Genomic DNA, 16,115 nt, shown 5'->3' with positions numbered 1-16,115 from the left:
CCACACACCCGGCCCCTTTGGCCCATGGGAGCCACGCAGCGGCAGGAAGGACTGGCTCCTCCCCACCACCAGAGCCACCGGCAGCGAGGCCCCTGGCACTCGGCATCCCAGCGCCAAGGACGGAGAGGCTCAGAGAGGGCCGCGGCCGGGCCTCCGCCGCCTGTCACGCGGGCCGTCAGGGACAGGCACGCCCCTGGCCCAGCGCTCCACACCGCCTGTTCAGAGATGTCAGCACAGCCACCCCAGCCGCCGCCCACCTGTCCCCTCCACCCAAGTGTGAGCTATTCTCAGCCAGGCTGGAAGCTGCCATCAGCACGGTGGACGCCGCCCCTCATCAGCTGCTTCCTGAGCTCAGGGAGAGAACAGCCTGTCCGAGGGGCAGCAGGCGTGGCCCAGCCCACAACAGAGCACAGGCGGGGGTGGGGGGGGCGGGGGGGAGGGGGACAAAGCCCTGCCCACACCCACCTGCCTTGCCTGGGGGCCAAGCAGATGTCTGACCAGTGGGGGGCCACGGAACCCCCCAGTCTTCACCAGGAAACCTGCTTCCCTCCTAATGCCCGACCATGCTGGCCCTCTGGGTCACCTCCTCCAGGCAGCCTTCCCTGACCCCACCCGAGGCACAGAGATTCACTTGTCCCTCCAGAAGCCCTCAGCCCTTTGCATGTCTGTTCCTGTCTGAGCTCAACCTAAATGTGCAACCAGGTTATTCACTCACTTTCCCAATCCGAATCCTCCATTTCCAGGTCTGTGTAGCTGACTATTAAACAGTACGGTAAGGAGGAAGATATGCAGTATTGTTTTCAAACACTTTATCACTGGTATTTTGGTGGTTGTTATTCTTGTTATTCTAAGGAGTCGCTCGATGCCCAGTCAGCTTTCAACAGCTCCCACCCAGTCCCGCCCGCCGAGGGCGCAGCAGGCCCGGCAGCAGGCCCGGCAGCAGTGCTGTGCTCCCCGAGTCCCCAGTGCCGGGAGGCACACAGGACTCCCCCTTTGTGGATGGAGAATCAGGGGGTAGGGACTGGCTCCCAGCCCAGCCCCGGGCTGACTCCACTGCAGGTCGCTGGAGCCAAGGCCGGAGGAAGGCGGAAGGCGGGGAGGGACTGGAAGAGGAGGGGGTGTTTGATCAACTTACAGGTCAAGGGTCAAGGTTGGGGGAAATGGAGCAAGAGGGGACCCCGAACCCACGAGGAGAGTCATGTGGCTGCCCCAGCCCTGCCGGGGGGGTGTTGGGGGGGGGGCACAGGACGGGCTTCCCGGGCTCCTCCTGCTAGCCCTGCACCCACTATGCTGGTGCTGGCGGGGAACGGAGAGGTAGGAGGAACAGCGCAGAGCGGGGACCGACAGGAAGGCACTGTCCTCCAACCCCAGCAGGTGCCGAGGTCAGCACACAGTGAGCGAGCAGGGGCTCCCGTCTCCCCCGGAGGCCGCGTGCCTCAGGTCCAGGCCCCGGCCCACCTCTACCCTGGAGGAGGGAGAGAGGGCCCGCTGAGCACCCAAGACCCAGCTCTAGCTCCCCAGACTGCAGTGTCCGCGAGCCCAGCTCACCATCGAAGCCCGAGACCCTAAGGGTTCCGGGCCTGGCCCACATCCTTCCTCTCCACACTGCCAGGCCCCCTCCAGGCTGCAGAAGCAGATGCGCGAGGAAGGGAGCGGCGCAGGGCCCCCCGAAGCACAGCTAACGCCAGCCCCACCCTGCCTGCTGGGGAGGAACTCAGGCCCTTCCCAGGAGAGCAGTGCCACCCATCCCTTTGGTCAGAAAGACGACATCGAGGGCCGGCCAAGAGGCACCGAGAAGAGCAGAGAGGGCCGGGCCCGAGGTCAGCCCTGGGCCCCCCGCACTGCAGCTCTGGACGCGTCCAGGTGACAGAAGAGCTAGAGATTCCTGCTGCCCACAGGGCCGGGGGGGGGGGGGCTGGAATGGTGGGGGCTGTGTTGTCACCTGGCCCCTGGCCACGACAGGCCCTCTCTGGGCCATCCCCTCCCAAGCCTCAGGCCTCCCCATCTGGATTTCAAGCTGGGCCTGGACTCCCTCACCCCAAAGAATTGGGCCCACAAGCTGCCACCCCAAACCTGTGACCACAGGTATGAAATGGAGAAACCGTTCTCCTGTTTAATCCTCAGAAATAAGAAAACCGAGGCTCAGATGAAACAGGGACTTGCCAGGCCCAGGCCTGAGAGCCGAGGGGAGCCTGTTTCTCAGGCCGCCCCACGACTCACGAGGCCCCCAGCACCTTTCCCACCCCTTCCACACGGGGCTCACACTCCAGCTTACCTGGGTCACAGCTCCACCCTCGAAGGCTCGAGGTCCAGGACGGAGACGGTTGCCCCACTTTACGGAGGAACAAACCAAAGCGAGAGGGGCCGGTACCTGGTCCCAGGCCCAGGTGGAGGGGGGAGCACAGGCGCTGGTTGTGCTGAGAGCCCTGCGCTGCTCAGGCCTCCCTCCCCTCGCCGCTCAGGAGTGGCCCGGCGCTGGCGGCAGACCGTGGGGGCGGCCTCCCCTGGTCTCCTGGGCAGAGCGGGCACGGAGACTTGAGAGGGCAGTGGCACAAAGGCGGGACACCGGCCTCAGGCTCTGTCCGCTGCGGCCAGGGCTTCCCGGGAACCCAGTCAGCTCTCCCCACAGGCCCTGCACACACCTGCCCTCGGGGCAGCTCCCGGTGTGCCGGGGCCAGTGGGCCAGGTCCAGACCCCATGACAGGGCCCCCACCCAGGCCACCAGACCCAGGGCAGTGCTCAGCACCCCCAGAAAGGACGAGGGCTGCCCTGGCGTGGCCTCCTCCAGGCCCTCAGTCCACCGAGCAAAAGGCCAGGCTCGGGGAAGAAGACAGCCCAGCTCCACCAGGCCTGCGTCCTGAGCACACGGCCCGGGTCCCCAGGGAGCGGGGGGGGGGGGGGGGGGGGTCACAACTAAATCAGCTCCTGGCTTAGTGTGCATTTCAGAAAAACAACATTTGGGTCCTGTCCCAGGTTCAGCAAATGCATCCAATTAATTGTGGATTCTTTTTCGTGGTTGAAGTCACAAGACAACTGTAATTCTGGCCATTAACATGCCTTAAGGCTTCCTGGCCCCAGAACCCCCCAACGCTTTCTTTGTGGGAGGTGGGGGCTGCGGAACGGGTGCCCAGCTCCCCTCTACCTGAGGCTCCCTGGGGAGTGCAGTTGAGCCAACCCCGTCCAAGTACAGCCCCTTCGCCCCACCCTCTCACGGAGTCTTTGGGGGATCCCCGACACGCTGAGGGGCCAGCTCTAGGATCACCTTCTCCTCTAGCGTGCCAGCCTCCTAGGGCACCCAGTGTCCCCCACCACACACACACACACACACACACACACACACCACAAGTGTGCCCCACAAAGGGAGCCCCACACTGCTTTCATTTGAAAACACTTAAGCAGCACATTTGCACTTGGATAGTCATGTGTCACTGTCCCCTCTGATTCCCTGGTGCAGGGATGCGGTGGCCACTCCCAGGAAGGCCAACTTGGGGCCACCTCTGACTGAAAGGGAGGAAACCCCAGGGGTTCCGCGCCTCAGTGCTCTCCGCTGTCAAAGGGGCCCACACCCGGTCCTGCTACTCCACAGGCCACGGACAGACACGTGGGAAAGGGTGGGCGTGTCCTCCGTCAGTGACAGGACGCCCTGGCGATGCGAGACGTCCTCCCTCCTGACCCATCTGGACCTGCAGCCCACAGGCACGCAGCTCCACGTCCAGCACAGGAATCCTGGGTTCCCCGCGCCTCACGCCGGGGCTCAGGCTTCCCGCTTCCCAGACACACTCGGGGCCCAGCCAGGGCCCCACCTAAGTCTCTCGAACCCGTGCCCTTCTACACATAGGCCCCATGAACGAACGAATGAATGAGTGAGTGAGTGAATGACAGGAGACCCTCTCCTCTGTCCCTAGCTCCCTGCCCCTCATCTGGCCTCTCAAACCACAACCCCACCTGGAACCATTTGCCCTCCCGCACCCCATTCCACCTCCGGGTTTAGCTTCCTCAGACGATACAGGAAAAGGGGGGTGCATTGCAGTTCAAGAATCCGGTCTGAGGCGAAGACAAATGGCTCAAGACACAAGGCCAGCTGGTACACAACGTGGGCTCTCGGGGCTTCCCCAAGATGGCCCGCAGGCAGACACTGACCGCACCCACCGCCTCCCGGGCCCTCTCCACAGTCCGCAGGAGCGCCCCTTCCCACGGACAGAGCATGGGTGGGCCCGGAAGGCGTGGCCGCCAAGGCCCCAACGGGAGCAGGTGGTCACTGGCACCCTACTCCTCTCTGCTCGGGCCTGTCTCCCTCCACCCAAACCCCTCACTGTCTGCTCCCCTCCCCCTCGCCACCCCTGCCCGGGGCCTGGGGTGCCCACCTCGCCGCCCATCCCTGCCTGGCCCTCAGCGGCTGGGGAGCTGGCGCTGCGAGAGCGGATGCCTCCTAGAGCAGAGACGGGGGGCCCCGGCAGACAGGGTGGAGGAAGCAGGGGTCCCCCCGAGGGGTCTCTCCCAGCCTCGTCTCCCTAGTGCCCAAGGGCGGGCCAGCGCTCAGGCATGTTGGCCCTAGTCCGGGGAGAGGCCGTGCTGAGCACAGGGCCCAAAAAAAGGAGCAGCAGCTGTTGGAAAAGGGGCCAGGCCGCAAAGCCTCTCCTGGCGCCACCGCCTTCCGGCCCCGCAGCCTGTTAGAGCACCTCAAGCCACCGGGGTGTGGGAACCCCGACCGCACAGGGCTGCGCTGCCCCCAGCCCCCTCTCACATGACCCCACTGAGGTCCACTCCCACCCAGGGGTCTGCACTTAGAGCCATGGCGTCCTACCAGCCCACCTCCGCCGAGAGCCTCCAGCTCTGACCCAGGAGAGCCATCTGGTCATCGGCCTGGCCTTGAGGGCTGCGTGAAAGGGGTCAACTGACCCATACGGCCCCCCAGCTCTGAAGCCCTCCGAGCGGAGCGTGTCACCGCTCCTCAGTGTCACCGTGGGGCCCCAGACAGACAGGGGCAGGTACCCATGCCAGGGGGCAGGTACAGGCGCTGCGCCCAGCCTTTCCAGCAAGGCGAGGGCACAGGCCACCCAGCCCAGGACCTGCCCTAAAGGGTAAACTCGGACAGTAGCCCTCCCCAGACCCTTGCCTTCCTGGACAGGCTGCATTCTAACCTGCCAGAGGGCTCGGGACGCCCCTCACCCCAGCGCCTCCCCTTCCTCAGAAGGCCAGGGCTCCCACAGCCCCGGACATGGGGCGCGGGATCCTCAGGGAGCCCAGACTGGGAGACGGAAATGGCTGGGCCACACTGAGAAAGGAAGGTGAGCAGGCTGGGGCAGATGGCATCTGGGCAGGGCCGCTGGTCCCGCTCGCCCTCCAGGGCCTGAGCCCTTCTCCCTCACACACATTCCAGCCGCCCTGAAAGGCTTCCAGAACATCCCTCCCCCCCACAACCTACCTCCTTGCCCTTCAGACCCAGCGCAGGGGTCACACCTTCTGGGAAGCCTTCTTGGCTGCCCAGGACGGATGGGCAGCTCTTCAGGGCCCTAGTGCCCTTGCCCTACCCCGCCCAGTGCTGGGCTGGGCACTGTGTGGGGGCAGGGTCTCTGTTCTCAGCACCCTCAGCCCCTTGCCTCCTGGCCCCCCACCCCCGGGGCAGGCTGCGGGTGCGAGGACGGTGCTGGCAATGCAGAGGTCATCCCAGCCCCCCCCCCCTCGCAGATGATTCGGGGTAAGAGGCCGAGGTGTCTAAACCAGGAGCCAGCCCCAGGGCCTGCGACAGGCCTGAGGGCTCCTGGACGCCCTGCTGCACTCAGGCCTTGGAACCAGCCCCACAGCCTGTGGTGGCTGCAGCCCGGAGCCACCTCCCTCCCTCAGGCCCAGACGTACGCTCGGTGCCCCACTGCCCGTGACCTCGCGCTGCAGAGGTGGAGATGTGGAAGCTCACTGGCCTAGCGCGAGGTGGGAGCAGCAGTGGGGACCCGGGCCCGTGACCCCATTGCCAGTGCCATCCTCTCATCCACAGCCTGCCCGGGCAGGGGGCAGGAAGCGGGGGTGGGGGCTCAGGGTACTGAGAGCAGAGACCCTGCCCCAACACGATGCCCACTCTCAAGGGCACCATGGACAGCTCTCAGTGCAGAGAGCTCACTGCCCACCGCCAGGCTCCGGCTCCCACCCCACCCATCTGCAGGGGCGCTGGGGCCTGAGCCAGAAGCCTGGGTGAAAAGGGATGTCCTGGAAGCAGAGAGGAGGCCCGGCAACGAGTGGAAGGGAGTGAGGGCAACAGCGCCCTGGCCCCTGACAGCAAGTCCCGGTCAGCAATGGCCAGCACCAGAGTCACCTCCGCGCTTTCTCAGGTTGGAAGAGCACCCGTGCAGAGGCCCAGGCTGCGGCCTAAGGCCAGGCAGGACCGCCCGGAAGGGCCCCAGCCCATTCCTGGAAACCCCATTTCTGGGCCCAAACAGGGCCGCCCTGGCTCAAGCAAGCACACTGTATGTGGAGGAGGTGTGGGCAGGGTACCTGGGTCCCCTGAACGGCTGTGGTGGGACGGGGTGCCCTCCATCTGATGCCAGGGCCTGCACTCTCACTGCTGCCGCCTCTGCTCTCTGAAGGCCTGAAATCCTGCAGCCAAGCCCCTCCCTGACACCCTGAAGAACGTGCATCTGTGCAACAGGTGTGCACTAGCACGTGTGTGACCTGCTGGAGACACCGAGCCCCTGGGGGAGGCAGGACCCGGCTTCATGGAGCAGGTACTCCAGGGCGCTTCCCCAGGCCACCACGCGCCTGCCTCCAGCCTGGACCCGGGAGAGCTGCTCCCTACCCACAGGGCCAAGCTCCCGGAGCAGCAGGGCCCAGACTTCTAGACTCCACTTCTGGAAAAGTCTCGTGTGTGTGTGTGTGTGTGTGTGTGTGTGTGAGAGAGAGAGAGAGAGAGATCAGCAGCAGGACTATTTCCTCCCCAATAATATTAAGAAACAACTAGTATTACCATCATTTAATCAAAGAAACATTTAAACAAAAGTAGACAGATATAATCTCAGAATAAAGGGTGTTCTTTTATGTTGAACTAGAGGCCCAGTACATGAATTCGTGCACAGGTGGGTCCGGCCGACCCACCCCATAGGGCCATTGGGCTGGGCCAGCATGTGGGGGGGGGGGTAGAAGCTGCAGGCAGTTGGCAGGCTGGCCCCGCCCCCTGGTCGAACTCCTGGTAGAGGGGACAATTTGCATATTAGCCTTTTATTATATAGGATAAACTGGTTGCAGCTTTTATACTTGGGAAACACACACACACCACACGGCCTCATTTCCATGCAGGAATACCTGTCCTAGATTTGCATCAGGAAACCCCAGGCCGTCCCTTGGCCCCCGAGCCTACAACACATCCTAAAAGGGGAAAGGTCACATCCCAACATGTAAGCCTAGATGCTGGGTGAGGATCCAGGGGGAGACTGGGGCCCCAAGTCTCACTTAATAGGAAAGAGAGAGAAGGTCTTGGGGACCAAGATCTGTTAAATGGCCCCCTAACAGATAGTCCTCCTGGTCAGGAGGGCCTCACTCTTCTAATGTGCATGTCCCCAGGCAACCCGGACAGCTGACCAAGAGAGCCCACGGGCAAGCCACACCACTGTTCTGAGCCTCAGTTTCTCCATCTGCTGAATGGGAATCTTAACGACCTCACTAGGCTGCAGGAAGGATGAGAACTTTCACCAAGCACCTGGCGCGCAGCAGCTACACAATAAACCACGGCTCTTACTATTAAGTTAACATTTAACAAAGGGCACCCCGGGGGCAGGAAGAACCTGCCTTTCTCTTCAGGACTCAGCCTTGGCATGGAGCAGCTCCCCTGCCCAGTCAGAACCATGTGGCCTCTTCGGGAGCTGGCACCTTTGGGGACCACGGGCCAGCCCTTTGCTCGGATCCATGGGATCTGTACAACACTCACCAGTCCTCTGCGGCACACACCACCTGTCTCACACAAGGCAGCCGAGGCTCAGAGAGGTCGGCGTGACTTCCCCTGGGTGCAAACTGGCGGGAGGGATCCAGGCCCAGCGCTCCAGAGCCGAGTGCTTCTGCCCACCTGCGGTGCTACCTGGTGCGGCCCCTACACCCTGGGCGACAGCCTGCCCTCCAGGCTGCCAGGCCTGCCCTGTCCCTTCCCCTTGCACGTTTAACCCTAAAGGTAGACTTGCCCAAGAGGCAGCTTGGGAAAAACACAGTGTGACCAGGTGACACCCAACAGGAAGCCTTCCTCCCCAGCCCTCAGCCTGGACACCAGCAGCTCCACACCCTCTCCTCCCCAATCTCTGCTGTGTGAGGACCCACGTGACACCCACGCCGAGTCCTCGGCACCGCCCGGGCCCCGCAGCAAAGGCTGAGCCGAGCCGATTCCTGAGGAAAGCAGCCCCCCCTCCCTCACTGCCTCTCCAGCCAGAACATCAGCTCCTGAGGTAAAGGCTTGGTTTTGCTTGGCCTGTACCCCACCCTGAAACAGTGCCCTCCACCCAGGGTTTCATGGAGAAGTGCCCCAAGTGGAGGGGGATGTGGCCCGGGCCCACGGTTTATGTGCAGCCAAGTCAAGATCACCCAGGACAGCTGGATTCCCTCCCTGCTGCGGGCTGGCCCTCCACATGCACACACACACGCACACACATGCATGCACACACATGCGCGCGCACACACACGCACACACACACGCACACGCACACACACACACACACACTACTGGGACGAGGGCAACATTTGAGCCCTCATCGGCCAAGGGCTCAGCAGGGATGAGCTGTCCACTGAGGCCTGTAACGGATCCACCGATCACCGCAGAGGGCCTGGCACAGCCTGTGAGGAGGGACGGCGCCAGGGGCTCCGTGCACTGCTCGGCCCCCGAGCTGGCACTGAGTGAGCACTTGCTGCGTCTGGGCACCTTTCAAGGCTTTACTCCACGACCCGTGAAGAGGAGCCATCATTACCCCATCCGCTACACCAAGCATGTCAAACTCACGGCCCAGCCAATATAACGGTGTGTAAGAAACGTTTTAATAAAAATTTCAAAACTTAATATTTACAATATCCTGTTCCACATAATTATTAATAACAAACTACAACGTTCGCTAATGACTGGTTACTATAATCGTGTTGCATTTGTTTCCCTTACCTGCCTTACACGCAGGCGCACCATTTCTCCCCACTAACACCAGCAGCGAATATTTCAGCAGCCGATGGCCACGTCATTAGTCTTGGACTGACTTGTTGGGTGTGCGCAACAGGAAATATTTCGCTTTCGGAGAACAAGAAAAATTGGTTTATTTGCATTACGCTTATTAATTTGTGCAGTTATTCAGTGTCTGGTAAGTTAATGTTCAAGAAAAAATATTAATTTTTATTAAAAGGTTCTATTATTTTATGTTAACGATGACTCACTTATTTCAGCCATTTGTATTCAGCTTATCTCTATCGAAATAAATCTACGTTTCTATGAAAATTGAAGCTTCTGTTTTTGCAGCCACATACACTTAAATCTGTTTATTTGGCCCGCATTAGCCTTTGAGTTTGACAAGCTTGTTCTACACAAAGACGCTGGGCTCGGGGGTGGGGGGGACTTGCCCAAGGCCCGCCTGCCTGCCAAGCCCACACAGGCACTCTCTTCTCCTTTGGGAGACAGAGGCCTAACACCAAGAGGAGGACAGGAATGCTAGAACCTCCTGGAGGAAGAACCATGGAGGCCAGTCTCAGGTGAAGGAGGAGGGAGGGGCAGAGCATCCTCCCCCGTTGTCCAGCGTAGACAACTTCGTGCGGTGCGGTGCGGGGCCGGCCGGGCCAGCGTCCAGAGAGGGAGGTGAGAAGGGGCCTTGAGGGTTAAAACGCAGGAGCGGATGCCTCGTCTTCTCCGGAACCCACAGAGTACAAGATACCCCTGAATTCAAGCTCCGAGGAAAGGCACAGACCAGGACAAAGCCGGCCCCAATCTGCTGCCCCCCCCCCCCCGCCCCACTCTGGACTCACCACACTCCCCTCCTCTTCAGGTGCACGGGCAGCATTGCAGTCCTCACACCCACCCTCACTGTGGTCCATTCCGTCCAGCCCTCACTGTGGTCCATTCCGTCCCTCCTGGGTCAGCCTCTCCACATCCCGCGCCCAATGCACTCACCTCCCTGCGCGCCCAGGCAAAGCAGCCTCTCCCCACTGAGCCCTGCATGGACCAGCAGACTCTACTCCATGGAGACTGAGCCCAGCCAGGCCCAGCAGGCTGCCCATTACCCACACATTCCCCGGCCAACGGCCACCAAGCCCCACAGCCACTCCACCGGAGAGGCTGTCAGGAGCCTCTGTGTGCAGATGATGAACCGTGTACACCAATAGCTTGAGCTCAGGAAGGAACTGCTCTGATCTGAGGCCGAGAGGCGCAGGAAAGCTGGTACAAGCTCAGCGAGAGCTTGGGACATTCTAGAGAGAGAGCACGAGCGAGGAAGAGGGGAGGGAGCGGTGGAGGTAGCTGATGAGCGGAAGGAGCAGGAAGAGTCCTCAGACATTCGAGAACAGAGAGATGGATGCCAAGGGGAAAGGGAGATGGAGAATACGGGCGAAGAGGAATGTGTTTGGATGGGGCCGGGAAGGGGGTCGGGGGAAGACCTGGGGCGTCAGAGGCCCTCCCAGAGACCTGGCTGGGCTTCCTGCTCCCAGCGCCTGCTCTTGGGTGTACTGAGGCTGCTGTGAGGACAAGGACTGGTTGTGAAGGCCTGATTCCTCCTGAGGAGGCCAAAATGGATGCTGCAGGAGGAGTCCTGAGCACCAGATGAGCTGGTGCCCGCCTGGCCGAGTGTCAGGGCTATAAATAGCCGCAGTTGCACCTTCCCTCTCGTGAGCACCTGCTCCCGCAGGCCCGGCTTTCTGTCCACGGGCTGCCCCGCTCCACCAGACCTCCCACCAGACTCAGGGCATGCTCACCCCTGCAGGGCCCTCTTCCTTCCCCCCTACCCCCCGTGCAAGGCCAGCCTCCCGCAGGCCCTAGGAGGACTCCTGAGCATGGACCTCAGAGGAGCAGGCCAGATTCCACCCCTGCCCCAGCTGTCCCTTCTCCCTAACCAACCCCTCCCCCAAGGGGCCAAGCTCCACAACCTCTAATCCTGTCATCTGACCCAGCTCCACCCGAAATTAGCTCTGTCCAGCCACCCTACTGAAGCCCAAAAATGGGCACTGTCCTTTATAGAGGGTCCAAGAAGCCAAGCACAAAGGGAAGATGACCTCATGGTGCCCTGGGCCTGAGCTCTGGGGCAGCGGGGGCTGGGGGTGAGCAGCAGTGGCACCATGCTGGCAGGCCCTGGCAACCCTTTCCATACTTCCTCCTGCTCTCCCGGCACCAGGCCCAGAGGCCACTGGACCTCACAGCCATGCATCTGCGCCAACAGAGCCACACACCCTGCTCCCCACCGCTCCTGGCTCAGCCCAGGCGCAGGCCCAGGCGCAGGACACACGGCCAGTTGGGACAGCCCAGCCCACCCACAGGCCAGCGCCAGGCTCCCCAGCCAGCCGCCACACGTCCTTGTTTGTCCACAAACAGCCCGCAGCACCACAGCGACCCGCGAAGGCCCCGTCCCCGTTCCTCGTCCCTCAGGAGGCAGAGGGAGGCAGGCTGGCCGAGGCGTTGGCCAGGCCAGGACCCTGGAGAGACACAGGTACCAGGGGGCAAGCTCCTCTGACCACACTGTGGCCCTCTGAGCGTGGCGGACTGAGAACGGCCTGGCCCTGCTCAGGAAGTGCCCTCCTGCGGCACCTGGACAGCGGGAATCACCACTTACTCGGTGACTTGGCAGAGGCAGGTGGGCAGGGTGGGGTACCTGTGAGACCACCGGCAACATGAGTTAGAGGTGGTGCCGTCGCCACCAGAAGGTGCCGGGAGGCCGCAGGTCCTGGCACTCAGGCTGTGACAGACTCGGAGCAGGAGGGAGAGGCTGCGTGGGCTGAGCCATCAGGTTTCGGGGGGAGGGGTACCCAGGGGCTCTAACAAGGGCGGGACAGAAGGAAGGCTGCTTTCTGAGACACAGGGGAAGCCTGCTGTGCCAGGGGGGCTTCTGATGGGACCCTAACCACTGGCCAGCAGCAGCACGAAGCTGCTCCAGTCCCATGCAGCCCGCTGGGGTGGGCCAGCACCCACAGCTGACCAGCTGTCAGCCAACTGCCTGTGGCCACAAAACGGCTAAAGAGGGGGCAGTGGCAGCGCCGTGGGGTCAGTGATGACACTGGCACTTGCATGGAGGGACAGTCCAGGCCTACTGCCCCTGAATGACGGAGAGATGCCGCTGCTGCAGTGAGGAGGCAGCCGAGGCAAAGGGGACACAGCAGGAGGGCGAGGGCCGCAGGAGGGGCGGGAACTGGTCTCAGCCAACTGTGGGCTTCTCTTTCATCTCTGGCCCCTAGGGAGCAGGGAGCAGGGAGCAGGGAGCAGGCTTAGGCCAGAGCTGCCGGCTCCAGGCACCGGGCTCCAGGCACCGCAGAGGAGAGGAGCCGCCCTCCCCCACCTGGGGACTGAAGCCACCCCAGCACCCGGGCTATCTATAGGGCTCTAATCCGGCCTCCGGGCCCTGCAGGCTGGGGGCGGTGAGGGAGGGGGTGGGAACAGCTGGGGCCGCCAGATCTGCCGTGAGGGCCCTGCCTCCACCACCACCGCCCACCTCCCCAGCCCTGGACCAGGAGGAGGCACAGGGCTCAGGGAGGCGCGGGGAGCTCTCACCCAGGCACCCCTCCATCACCGTCACGTGGCTTACTCCTTAGGGAGCCCTCAGGCCCCAGCTGCAAAAGTCATTCTTTATAAGCAGCCAGGAGCCTGGCAAGGGAAGGCCGGCGTGCGCACCACGCGGGAGGCAGAGCCCAAGGTGGCCCGGCAGGAGCACATCATCCGCGGCTCACATTTCAGAGTCCGAGCGGGCGGGGAGGCGGCGTGGGCGGCGGGCAGACCAGCGCTGAGCCGAGGCCGAGCGAGCGGACCCCGCCGGCCCGCGAGTCCTGGCCCCCCGCGCCCGCCGCGCGCCCGGCCCCAGGGCCCCGGTGAGCCCCGCGCCCTCCTCCGGCGGCTCCCCTCCCGGCTGCGGCCCCGAAAGCCGGCCGCCACCCCTCCCCCGCGCCGGAAACGCGGAGCCCCCAGGGGCTGCGCAGCCCTCCGTTCCCCGGAACTTCCAGGCCGCAGGCGCCCTCGGGAAAGGAAGCCCCGTCCCCGGCACGGCGGACCCGGGGCACAGGCGGGCGGGCGGGAGAAGGGCGGCCTCGGGAGACCCCGGCGCCGCCGCGGGACCGGGGGCAGCCCCTCCCCCGCGCCGCCGGCCCGGAGGACCCGCGGGGCCCGACCGCCTGGGGCGCCACCCCCTCCCAATTTCGCGGCCCTCGGCCTCCGGGGGGGTCCCTGGCCCTCGCCCCGCAGGGGCGGTCAGCGAGCGGAGAGACACCCAGGGCCCGGGACGGGGTGCAGCGCCCCTCAGTCCCCGCGGGCCCCAGAGGGAGCCCAGAGTCGGGGAAGCGCGGCGCGCGGACCCCGAAGGCCTCGGCAGCGGGCGCCCGGGGTGACAGCGCCGACCCCGGCGGACGGAGCAGGTGGCGGGCACCGCTCGCTCACCTTCTCCTGCGCCCGGGTGAGCTTCTTCTGCATGTTGCTGGCGAACTTCCCCGCCGTCACCCCCTTGCTGCCCATCTCCGCCATCGCGCCTCGGGCCTCGCCCGCTGTCGGGCGCCGAGCTCCCAGCGCCGGCCGCCGGCTCCGGTCCGGCTCCCGCCGCGCACTGGAGAGCGGAGACCGCAGCGGAGGCGGGGCGTGCGCCCGGGAGCCGGCGAGCGCGACGCGGGCCGAGGGAGGGACGCAGGGAGGGGCGGGAGGGCCGGGCCTGGGCGGTCAGCCTCCCGCCCGCCGGCCCGCGGACGCTGCCTTTTAAAGGGCCTCTCCGCTCCGGCGCGGGAACCTCGGCCGGTTTGGGGGCGCGGCGCGCACGGGGGCTGGGCTTCCGCCAGCCGGACGCCCGGGACGGGGACTAACGCGGCAGCCGTGGGTGCCGGTTCCCCTCCCAGGACCGCCTCCCGCGGCCCCGCAGGGGAGGCCGGTGACTCCCGGCGCTTTCACGAAGCGGATGCGGGGTGGCGATTGGTACGCGCTCCTGGAATCCGGGAGCCCGGCCTCCGCCCGCTCCACACCAGCCTCCTCGGGGCCTGCACACTCACCGGTGTCCACCTGGGTGCTCTGGAGGCCTCCGGAGCGTTGGCATTTCTGTCCCGGGCACCTAACCCCGTGCCTGCCGGGCGCCCAGTCTTCCGGTTTGCTGAGTTATTTTACAGTAACAGCCCAACATTCCTGAGCGCGCTGGGCGTGCACTCCGCCAGGTGCCTCCTGCTCAGCATTGCTGCATTCAGTCTCCATAACAGCCCTATGATGTGGGTGCTGCTACTAAAATGCATTTAACAAAATAATAGTTACTATTTTATCAATTATTCTATTAATAATGATAGAATTATTATTCCCATCTTACAACTGAGGCAGAGTTCGGGCTTTCAGGCTTTTGCCCACTATACCCTGGGGGTCTCCTCTTGCTCGCAGGGAGAAAAGGGTTAACGACCACTATTTAAAGAGAAGACAAGGTCACTGCTAACCAACTTTGCCAACAGACCACCTACACATATTCAACATGAATACATACAGGCTGGGGCAAAAGTAGGGCTACAGTTGTTCATATGGAAAATAATACAGTAATCTATATGTATATATAAAAGCCTAGAACCAAGACCAAAGGACCAGTCACTATGACGTGCACTGACCACCAGGGGGCAGACGCTCAGTGCAGGAGCTGCCCCTGGTAGTCAGTGCACTCCCACAGCCAACCTCCCAGATGCCTGCGGTCCCTCCCCCCGCTGGCCCCAATCGGCCCCCATGGCCAGCCAGGCAGAGGGATCCCACCTGTGCATGAATTTGTGCACTGGGCCTCTAGTTAATAAATAATACAAGAATAAACTGTTTCACTTACAACTAGGAACCTACTTTTGCCCCACCCTGTATGTATTCCACCCAAACCCCTCTCCCAAATCATATCAGGTCTTTTAAAGAGACCACATCGCTTCTCGGGAAGGTTTCTCAGGGACTGTGGGCTGAGTTGAGTGGAGAGAGGTGCCCTGGAGGCCCTGCTGAGAATGAGAGGCCTGGACATGGCCAGTGCCTGGACAGGAGCCAGGGCAGGGGTCCCTGGGAGCAGCAAGAGCGCATAAGCCACACCCCGTATACAAGTGGAGAAACAGGCCCAAAATTTAGAGGTTCGGCCGGGATTCCCCAGCCGGTTCTCTCTTCCCTCTGCCTGGAAGGCCCCCCTGCACTCTGGACCCTCCTGGGTCCTCCCATTGATGCTCAGCACCATGAAGTGAGAATCTTTTTTTTTTTCAATATAATTTTATTGATTTTAGACAGGAAGGGAGAGGGAGAGAGAGACAGAAACATCGATGAGAGAGAATCATTGATTGGCTGCCTTCTGCACACTCCACACTGGGGATCCAGGCCACAACCTGAACATGTGCCCTGACCAGGAATTGAACCATGACCAGCTGGTTCACAGGTCAACGCTTAACCACTGAGCTGTGCAGGCCAGACTTTTAAAAAATCGTTATTGTTGAAAGTATTACATACGTCCCTTTTTATCCCATTGACCCCTTCTAGCCGGCTCCCGCCCCTGCCCCAGGCCTTCACCACACTATTGTCTGTGTCCATGGGGTATGCATTTACACATACAAGTTCTTTGGTTGATCACTCCCCACCTACTACCCTCCCCTGCCTTCCCTCTGAGATTCTGCAGTCTGTTCCATGCTTCTATGTCTCTGGCTCTATTTTGTTCATCAGATTATTTTGTTCATTAGATTCCACATATGAGTGAGATCATGTGATACTTGTCTTTCTCTGACTGACTTACTTCACTTAGCATGATACTCTCCAGGTCCCTCCATGCTGTCTCAAAGAGTAAGAGATCCTTCTTTTTTACTGCTGCATAGTATTCCATGGTGTAAATGTACCACAGCTTTATTTATCCACTCATCTACTGATGAGCACGTGGGCTGTTTCCAGATCTTAGCTATGGTAAATTGTGCTGCTATGAACATAGGGGGTGCATATATTCTTTCTGGTTGGTGTTTCGATT

At 62.3% G+C, this 16,115-nt stretch overlaps 1 protein-coding gene across 11 annotated transcripts in view; it reads right to left on the bottom strand.

The window, feature by feature from the left end:
* Positions 1-13,785, bottom strand: part of BIN1 (bridging integrator 1) — a 57,778-nt gene extending 43,993 nt beyond the window's left edge. For 3 of the 11 annotated variants that reach the window (XM_054723280.1, XM_054723281.1, XM_054723278.1), the window contains exon 1: positions 13,568-13,783. In XM_054723280.1, coding sequence (XP_054579255.1) covers positions 13,568-13,651 — 84 coding nt within the window. In that variant the 5' untranslated portion in view covers positions 13,652-13,783. Of the gene's footprint in view, positions 1-13,567 lie in introns of all 11 variants that reach the window. The other 8 variants (XM_054723284.1, XM_054723286.1, XM_054723279.1 and 5 more) reach the window with 4 other exon arrangements.
* Positions 13,786-16,115: the final 2,330 nt, after the last annotated feature.

This window comes from Eptesicus fuscus, chromosome 11 (genome assembly GCF_027574615.1).
Source record: "Eptesicus fuscus isolate TK198812 chromosome 11, DD_ASM_mEF_20220401, whole genome shotgun sequence".
NCBI lineage: Eukaryota > Metazoa > Chordata > Mammalia > Chiroptera > Vespertilionidae > Eptesicus > Eptesicus fuscus.
This window is presented reverse-complemented; position numbering and strand designations above follow the sequence as displayed.